This window comes from Sceloporus undulatus, chromosome 1 (assembly GCF_019175285.1).
Source record: "Sceloporus undulatus isolate JIND9_A2432 ecotype Alabama chromosome 1, SceUnd_v1.1, whole genome shotgun sequence".
Classification (NCBI taxonomy): domain Eukaryota; kingdom Metazoa; phylum Chordata; class Lepidosauria; order Squamata; family Phrynosomatidae; genus Sceloporus; species Sceloporus undulatus.
In genome coordinates this window covers 2,293,091-2,303,264 of record NC_056522.1, presented here as the reverse complement: position 1 = coordinate 2,303,264, position 10,174 = coordinate 2,293,091, and the positions used below count along the sequence as shown (strand labels likewise).

Sequence of the window (10,174 nt, the reverse complement as noted above, 5' to 3'; positions counted from 1 at the left end):
CGAGAGGGAGTGATGCCCAGCGGGAGGAGCTTTTTGCAGGGCAAGCGGCAGAGTAGAGCTGGGAGGGCAGAGAGGGAGGGTAGGGTTAAGGGGCCTGGGGTCTTCACTGGGGTGTGGATGGGAGGGGAGGAGGAGGAGGAGGAGGCCACCGCACTTTTGGCAAGTGGCCTGGGATTCGGGATCCTTGTCCTCGCAAGGCTGCCTGCCTGGCAAAGCCCCCAGGCCGCTCAAAGGTGAGCGACTCGGCAGAGGAGGAGGAGGAGGAGGGGGAAAGAGACAAGGCAACCCACCCACCGCGTTGTCCTCCTCATCCTCTGCTGTGCCATTCAAGTGGCCTGGGGTTTTTGCCAGGCAGGCAGCCTTGCCACTCAAAGATGAATGGCTTGGCAGAAGAGGACAATGCGGTGGGCAGGTTGTCTTGTCTCTTACCCCCGTCCTCCTCCTCCTCCTCCTCCCAAGGCTTCCCAGTCCCACCCAGCCATTGGGGAAAGAGACAAGGATGCCTGCCCAGCGCATTGTCCTCCTCCTCTTCTGGAGGGATTCCACAAGGTCCTTCATTCTGAGCATGGCTAAGAAGTATGGATTTACATTTATATGCTTCCAGCTTTTGTTTGGTCATGTCCTCCATTTTGCTTGAATGTCCTACATTTCACTGTCTTAAAGCTACTGGCGGCCTGAACAACCAAGCTGACCTTAATTTCGGCCCCTACCTCCTTCCAAGTTGGCACCCCGGTCCTAAGGCATGGCTTCCAGACCGTTCACCGTGTTAGTGGCCCTCCTTTGGACATGCTCCAGTTTCTCCACATGCCTGACCCCCCACTCCCCAAACAGCCACCTTTTGGCAGATATGGGCTTTGGAGTCCCCCTGTGTCCCATTCAAAGGGCTGAAGCAATTCTGCGAATGGGGCAAGGCTCAATGGCAAGAGACAGGAGAGATACCAGGCTTCGGAAAAATTAATTTTTTCAATTTTCCAGTTTTTAAAAAAATATTCTTTTTAAATATTCTTTAAAAACATCACATCTTACCACGTTTTAACTACATAAAGCCACATAGATGTAAATGCATTTAGGTTGTGCATACAAGATGGTAATTTAAAGATTAATTTTAGTTTTGCTAGTTGTTTGCGCTATGTCATAACTCTAGCAGTTTAGTGATCTATGGGAATTACAGTTTATGTGTAACATTAGTACAAATAAGTCACATTAGTACCAAAAAAATATTGCTAAAAGTTCTGTATGGCATGGTATGTTGTGAGTTTGTGTGTGGACACCAGGAGTTACTCACCAGATGATGCCAAACCAAGTGATGCCACTGCATTCAGTGCAAGAGATGCACAAGAGTTGCACAGCACAATTAAATCATGAATGCATAATGCTAATTGCATAACACAGTCATCACACAGCTCCACAGGCAGAGATTTATGCTCCACAACCCTTTGGGTTTATTGGAGGAATACCCACATGGTTGGCCAGGGACGCAATCTCCTCCTCACTGAGTTTATTCCCATTGACCAATCGACGGATGACATTCTGGAGGTCTTCCTCATCAATGAAGCCGTCATTGTTGAAATCTGCAGGAATGGATGATAGAATATAGAGTTGGAAGAGATCCCAAGGGCCATCCAGTCCAACACCTTTCTGCCATGAAAGAAGACACAAGAAAGCACACTTGACCTTTGGCCATCCAGCCTCTGTTTAAAAACCTCCAAAGAAGGAAACACACTTTAAGGGAAGGTCTTGCAGTCAGGATGTTCTTCCCAAAATTTAGGTGGAATCTCTTTTCCTGTAGAAAGTCAAAGGCTTTCATGGCCGGCATCCATAGTTTTTTGTGGGTTTTTCAGGCTATGTGGCCATGTACACACACACACACACACACACACACACTATATACACACACATACACAGTCACCCCTATATTTTCACGGACTTTGAGCCTGCGTCTCTTGCCTGTTCACAGGCGGCTAATGGACGGGGACAAAATGGTGTGTGCAGCCATAGCGCACATCTGCGGGTGCTGCCATTCTAGACAATGGGGCTTGAATGTCAGCAATTTTCCTTTTGGGGGGGGCTGGAATGGATCCCTTGCAAAAACAGAGGGGCGGCTGTATATTTCTGTTTTGCAAAATGATGATGATGATGATGATGATGATGATGATGATATTTATATCCAGCCTCTCCCTGCGAATCAAGGCGGGTTACAAGATACAGCTCAAAACAGAATACCATACATACAACTATAAAATACACAAACTATAAAATATACACGATACAATTGATCGTCTTTCTTTCTATATACCTGCACCTCCTAGACCTTGAGAAAAAAATTACAGGTATATGCTTTTTCTTAGACCGCAGTTTCCCCGGGAGAAGAGCCAAAGGTTAGCATCGTACCGTAGATCCGAAATGCGTATTCTATCTTGAGGCTGGGATGGGCCATTTGGCTGAAGATGGAGGCCATCCCGAGGACGTCCTCGAAGGTGAAGGAGCCCTCCGTGGAGAAGACCTGGCAGATCCTGTCCCTGAACGGATTCACCTGCGTGCGAAAGAGCTGAGTTCGAAACCGTTTCCTTTCTTTGGATGCAATGAGCAGAATCTGGCCCCTAGCCTTGGGAAAAGGAGAGCCTGACTTTCCTAGCCAGACTATTTTACTTGAAGAAGAGGTGAAGGAGGAGATGATGGCCTTCTAGTCCTAGGCTGTATCTGCACTGCAGAATTAATGCCGTTTGCTTTAGCTGCCATGGCTCCATGCGATGGGATTCTAGGACTGATAGTGTTGTGAGACCTTTCGCCTTATCTCTCAGGGTGCTCTGGGGCCACAACAAACTACAAATCCCAGGATCCCACAATACTGAGCCATGGCATACGTAGTTTTGCCAGGTCATTAGCCTTCCCTGCCAAAGAGTGCTAAGCCACAAATCCTATTATTCTGTAGGATACTACCAGGGAAGTTAAAGTGGTGTGAAAGGGAACATGGCTGCATCTATACTGCAGAATTGATGCAGTATAGCACTACTCTAAGTGTCATGCCTCAATGCTAATGGGTTTGTAGCTTTGTGAGAGGTTTAGGCTTCTCTCTCAGAGAGCTCTGGGGCCACAGCAAACTACAAATCCCAAGATTTTGTAGGATGCTGCCAAGGGAGTTAAAATTGCATGTGATTATGCACCGTGAAAGGGACATGAGGCTGCGCTGATGCTGTGGAATTCATTGCTTTAACTGTCATTGGCTGAGTGCTATGGACTTTTGGGATTTATAGTTTAGTGAGATATTTAGTCTCTGGTGTCAAACTGAACTGCAGGCCCCAGGGTTCCATCGGATGGAGCCATGACAGTTAAAGTGGTGTCAAACTGCATTAATTCTGCAGTGCAGATGCAGCCCTAGATTATTGGGGCTGCATCCACACTGGAGAAATAACCTGGTTTGGCACCACTTTAACTGTCCTGGCTGAAGGCTATGGAATTCTGGGAGTTGAAGTTTGTTGTGGGACCCAGAGCGGAGCAGTCTACATATACAAAGGCTGTGTCTGCACTGGACTATGATGTCTGTTTCATACCAGTTCAACTGACCCTGGCTTCATCCTGTGGAATCCTGGGATGTGTAGTTTGGTGTGAGGAATGAAGCAATCACTACCAGAGATCTCAGTAGATCACAAGCGTGTCCCAGAGCTCACTAGCAGATACTTCTTGGAATTCCTCCAGGACAGATGGTTGATGTGTTTAAGACATGTCCTGGAAAAGGAGGACATCTGGTCACCCTGCCTTGAGCTGATCCAAGGTATTTTTCTGCAAAGCTTCAAAAAGCTAATAATAATAATAATAATAATAATAATATCCCACCTGTCTTTGCAACACAATGGGGCAGCGGCTTACACATTAAAACAATACAGTCCCAGTATCCCACCCTCTTTAAAATACAATTAAACAGTTCATATGTGAAGTCGAAGGCTTCCGTAATTTAAAACATACCTTGAAATTATATAAATAAAAAATATAATAAAAAATAAATAAGAAAATAATATAGTTTGGACTACAGCTCCCAGAATCCTCTAGGGCAGCATGGGGAAGAAAGATAGGGGAACTTCTGTTTTGGACTCCAACTCAGAAGACCCCCTCCCTCCCCAGGCCAGGATGATTGGTGACCACAGCTGGGGAAAGAAAGTGACTTTTTGGACCACCGATCTGTCCATCCATCTTGCAGTTGCTCCCTTCGACCACCAGGTGGCAGGAGAGCATTGCTCCCATTTGCCCAGAGTTTGTCCAGAGGGAATTAATGATCATGTTATATCTAGAGAGAGAGTGGTTATAGTTGCATCTGTCAAAGGAAGCCATAGGATTAAACTTAGATTTACAGAATCATAGTTAAGTTTAAATATCGAATTTACTGTACACAGAGATATATAATCTCCAATATGGTAAAACATATGCTAATGACATTTGGAGATTTTCAAAAAGTCACTTACTTTAGAGATAAGAAATTACATATAAGAGAGGAAGTAAACTTTGTATGTCCTTGTTGTAGGTTTATGTTACATAGATGACATTCTTGCAAACAAGACTTTTGATGGATGGAGACCTAGTAAGATATCGAAAAGACTGGAACAATGTTATCCTGTTTTTGTCCCAAAAAGGGGGGGACCAATCTGTAGAAGGTTTTACAGACATTTAAACGTACTAAATACGAGATAAAGAGAGCTGAAACTGATAATAAGATGAAAAAGTAAGTGCGAAGGCAGAAGATACGTAGATTATAGTGCAACGATAAGTAACGGTCGTTTGTGAAATTAGATGAAGGGATGCAAATGAAATAATAGTAGTAGAATCAATATTGCAAGATAAGAAGTATAAGAATGAAATGTTAGAATGCATGTGGTTAGAGAAGAATTTTAGACGGAGCAATCGACAAGTCATTTGGATCTACCTGTAATGAGAGAAGTTTGATAAGTGGGGACCAGAAAGTAGAAGAGAGTGAGAGGAAATGTGAAAATAAGGAGAAGAAGAGAAAGGTGGACAAGAAGGGAAACAGAAAGGGAAAGACAGGAAGGAGGAGGAAAGAAAGGGTTAAGGTTAGAGAGAGAGAGAACAAAATTAGAAGCGTAGAAGAAAGGGAAAATCCAATGACCTGATTGGTTCCTGAATCTAAAAGACAAAGAGACTTTGCTTAAGTTAGCAAATACAGTTTTATTATAAAATTATAGAAACACAGACTGCTATTCTAACTATAATGTAATAGAAGTGTAAAGGAGAGTGTTATAGGTGTGTGATGTTCGTCGATGATTTGAATGCAGGGTTTGTATGGAATGTAGGAATGTATGGTTATATAGCGTGTAGAAATGGATAGTGTTTTAGTTAGGATAATAAAATATTGTTTTTTAAAAAATAGCAATCGCAAGTACATTTTAATGCCTTCTATCAATGCACTTAAGCAGTCGTTAAGCGGTGTACAATGTCTAAGATAATTGCCCCCCTAATTATCTGCTCCAGAGAACAGAACCCAGAGCAATGGAGGCAAGCTCCAGGAAAAGAGATTGCAGCTAAACATTAGGAGGAGCTTCGGAGAGTAAGGGCTGTTCGAGGTGGAAGATGCTGCCTTTGAGTCTCCTTCCTTGGAGGTCTTTAAGCAGAGGCTGATGGCCATCTGTCAGGGATGCTTTGACTGAGATTTCCTGCATGGCAGAAGGGGTTGGGCTCTATGGCCCTTCTTGGGGTCTCTTCCAACTCTATGATTCTAGGACTCTATAAGAAATGTACAAAAACACACCCCGAAAAGTAGGATTTGCAAGCTTCCCAGAGGACCATGGTCCTTTCATTATCTGGCCTGAAGGTGGCAGCACTCCATCAGGCCTCCTTTGCCCCAAACATATCCAGAATCCCATTTTAAAAAATCCCAATTCAAAGTGGGTGAAGGATCCCCTTCCATGTTTGCAGAAGCCGAACTCCCTGCCTCCTCCCCTACCGACGTTTTCCTATTTATTCAGGGCTTTCCTCTCCTTCCTCGGTGCTTATTTCAAACAGAATTTTAAAAAAGCAAACAGACCGGAGTCCATTGCATCTTTCGATCGGCATAAATGGAAAAAGAGACCTCTCTTTCCAAGCCGTTTGTTTGTAAGCTGATATTGGAGGGCTGGCCGCCATCCAGCGAACGTCAAGCGTGTTCGGACAGCGCATACGGGGACAGACTGCTGTTTTCTTTTGCCAGAATCAAATATAAAACGTTCTCTTTCCTTCCTTCCCTGCCTCTGTTTTAGTTTATTATTAGTTTAATTGCCAACCGGCAAAGAAACCGAAGAACCAGAGGACATGAGAGTTCAAGGAGAACAAATCCCAAATAAACTAAGTCCCTCTTATGTATATAGACTGTTTCCAGGACATAAAAGGCCCTTAGCAGATTGGGCCCATGATGTTCTCCTTGAATGCATCTACACTGTCGAAATAATACAGTTTGACACCGCTTTAAGTGCTGTAGCTCCTTCCTATGAGAATCCTGGGGTTTCTAGTTTGATGAGGTTTTTCGAGTCCTCTAGGTGCATCTACACAGTCAAAATAATGCAGATTGGCACCACTTTAAGTGCAGTAGCTCCATTAACACTTTCACACGACGTCACAATTAAAGTGCCATTATCCCAGGAATAATGGGAATCCCGTGAATGATGTGTGGCTGTTTATTGCCTTTTTATTCCCGGGATAATGGCCAAGCATGCAAAAATGATTTCCACGCAATTTTAGCTGTTTAAACCCCCAATTTTCCCCGTGTGATGAAGTCCCATGATTCTATGAATCAATTGGCTGGAACAGTGGTGGTGGGTCTCCTTTTCTGGATGTCTGCAAAAGAAACTGGACTGCTCCTTGCTGGGGATGCTTTAGCTGGAGAGGGTCAAACGCCAGTACTGCAGCCTTCACTCATAAACCATAAGGTTGTGAGTTCAGTTCCAGCCAGGGGCTCAGGGTTGACTCAGCCTGGCATCTTTCCATGGGTCACTAAAATGAGGACTCAGCTTGTTGGGGGCAATCAGCTTACACATTGTAAACCGCTTAGTACATCGGTAAGCGGTATAGAAATGTACTTGCTATTGCTATCCTGCACTGAACTGAGGGTTGGAACTGATGGCCTCTGGGGTCCCTTCCAGTTCTAGGAACCCATCAGCTGTGATGCTTTCCTTTGCTGCAGAGCCCCCGCTGCATTCAGTTACTATCAGTAAAACCTTGTTGTTGTTAACTGCCCTCGAGTCGATCTCGATTCAGGGGATCCTCAGCACCCTTCTCCAGCCCCACATAATCTCAAATGAATGGATTTTCTTCCTATGTTTCTTTCATAACTGTCCAGCTCTCACATCCATCCATAGTAACAGGGAATACGATGGTTTGTATGATTCTAACTTTTGTGCTCAGTTGAATGTCTTTGCATTTTAGGATCTTCTCCAGTTCTTTCATTGCTGTCCTTCCCATTCTTGATCTTCTTCTGATTTCTTGGCTGCAGTCCCCATTTCTATCAATGTTTGATCCTGAATATGAGCATTTTTTTTACTATTTCTTTGTTGTCTAATTCAAATTTGTGAAGGTCCTCAGTGGTCATTATTTTTGTTTTATGTTCAACTTTAAGCCTGCCTTTGCACTTTCTTCCTTGATCTTCCTTAGTAGTTGTTCCAGGTCTGTGAGGTGCTAGTACTATGGTGTCGTCTGCATATCTCAGATTGCTGATATTCCTTCCTCCTGTTTTCACTCCTCCTCCTCCTCCTCCTTCTGTGTCCAAGCCTGCTTTCCTTACAATATGTTCTGCATATAAGTTGGACAGATAGGGTTCTTTGGAGGGAAAGCATGCCTTGTCCTTCTCGGCTCAGCTCTTGCAGCGAGAGAGAAATGTCACCTTGCATTAGTAACACGATGGCTGGAGTGACTCTCCTTTCGTAACTCAACTTGAGAATCCCTTCAGCAGCGGTTTCCTAGCGTGGCACTGGCTGAATTTCTAAATAAGGCTCCTTTGGAGGTTTTTGGCCACTGCTGAGAGATGCTGCTGTCAGCAAGAGAAATTATGGCGCATGAGGATGCCCAAGACGACCCGGGATGATTAATTTCACTCCAGAAGGCTGCCTCCTTGCAAGGAGCTCCAAGCGTGATAAGAAAGGGGATGTTGGACATCATGCGTTTGCTGATAGAAGTGTGAGTCGTATTTATCGGAAAGGCTACCGTGTTCATTCAAATGAATTCTAGGCAGTCATCCAGGTTCAGAAAAAGGGAACTAGGTCTCAAGGTTTCTGTTGGTTTCGGGAAGAAGGAGAAAGGTCCTTTATCAAACCAAGAACCTGTGTGTACCAGCTATGCCTCTCTTCCAGGGTTCAAGCAGGATTTCCCCCAGCCCTTTGGAGAGATGCTGGGGACTGAACCATGCACTATTTGCATAGGAACCAGGGAAGTTGCCCTTATGCTGAAACACAGAACCTGGGTCCATCTAGAGCAGCGTGACCAACTCTGACTGGCAACCATGGATGTATAAGGTTTCAAGCACGATCCTTTCCTGGGGTGCATTGATACTATAGAAATAATGCCCTTTGACACCACTTTAAGTGCTGTAGCTCCATCCTATGGAATCCAGGGACTGGTAATTTTACTAGTGACTTTATCACATGAGGAAAATTGGAAGTTTAAGCTGGACAGAACCTGGGGTTATCCAGGGTATTAGGCACAATTTTGCCTTTCAGACGACGCTGCGTGCAAACCGCTTAGAATCCAAATAGAAAGTGTCACAATTCAGGGAATAGGCATTTGGGGGAAAATACTGTGTTTTCATTTCCATTTCATTCATGAATTCACTTTATTTGTGGAATTGCTGCAGTCTTATAACCATCTAGGGCAGTTAAAGTGGTGTCAAAGTGCATTATTCCTACAGTGTCAATGTGCCCCAGGAAAGGCTCATGCTTGAAACCTTACATTTCCATGGCTGCCAATCAGAGTTGGTGATATTGCTCTAGATGGACCTGGCACCAACGTAAGGGCATCTTATGCAAACAGTCCCTGGTTCATAGTTTTTTGTGAGTTTTTGGGCTCTGTGGCCATGTTCTGGAAGAGTTCGTTCTTGACGTTTCTCTAGCATCTGTGGCTGGCATTTTCAGAGAATGGGCCCTGGTTCAGTCCCCAGCACCACCCCATAGGGATAGGGCAAAATCCTGAATGAACCCTGGAAGACATTCATGGCTTGTAAACACAGGCTACCTGAGCTACAGCCCTTTGGTTTGGTAAAGGACTTTCTTCCTTCTTGGAAACTCGAAATCGACAGAAAGTTTGAGGCCTGGTTCCCTTTGTTAACGTGGATGTGCATTGAAGTGTCTGTCGACTTCTGTATGGATATATAAATACCCTTCAACATTTTGAAGAAGAAAACCAGGACACATGCAGCCATGCAACGTGAGAGTGTGGTCAAGAAGGCAAAAGCTACTCATGAAGAAGGGCATACAAGGAAGAAAAGGTGGCAGCTGTTTGTTTATCCCTGCCTACTCATCTCCTTGTCCCCTTGTAAAGTTAACTGAGTACACACAACGTTTGAAGACAGTATGCAGGAGGAATGTAGGGGGAAGAGGAGAGAGAAACTGGGTCATTTTAACAGCATCTGAAAAAATGGGACGATATAGAAATCCCAGAGGTGCAAGCAGGGTTCAGGAAAGGCAGAGGCACCAGGGACCACATTGGAAACATACAGTGGCTAATGGAGCGCACCTGTGCATTCTGACCTGATTCATTCTGACAGGGAAGCTATTGAAATCCATAAACACCTGGACAATTTCAACAAGAAAGAAGAAACCCTGAAAGTAAACAAAGTTTGGCTACCAGTTCTGAAAACACCAAAATCAAGACCCAGCAAATGCAAATAAAAAGCACCCAGGGTCAGGGTTTTTCCCAGCAGACAATGGATCACTATGTAAATGCTGGCGAAACTTCAGGAATAAACTCTTATAGAACATAACCTCATAGCCCAAAAACCCCACAGAAAACTATGGATGGTGGCTGTGAAAGCCTTTGACTTCACAAAGCAACAGGATTATTTAGGACTCTCCCTATTGAACTGGGAAGGTTGGAATGCAGCTGACATTCTGTGGGCCGACCAGGCCATGCACTGTGGACCACTCTTTCCCCATCTTTGCTCTTTAATCTTCTTCCAAAATACTGACTGGCGTGTATACAGGGCGGG

At 44.5% G+C, this 10,174-nt stretch overlaps 1 protein-coding gene across 1 annotated transcript in view; it reads right to left on the bottom strand.

The window, feature by feature from the left end:
• CIB4 (calcium and integrin binding family member 4) overlaps positions 1 to 10,174 on the bottom strand; it is an 18,891-nt gene that overhangs the window by 3,189 nt on the left and 5,528 nt on the right. The window contains exons 4-5 of the mRNA XM_042446719.1: positions 2,392 to 2,533; positions 1,462 to 1,571 (exon numbers count right to left, since the gene is read on the bottom strand). Coding sequence (XP_042302653.1) covers positions 1,462 to 1,571; positions 2,392 to 2,533 — 252 coding nt within the window. The remainder of the gene's footprint in view (positions 1 to 1,461; positions 1,572 to 2,391; positions 2,534 to 10,174) is intronic.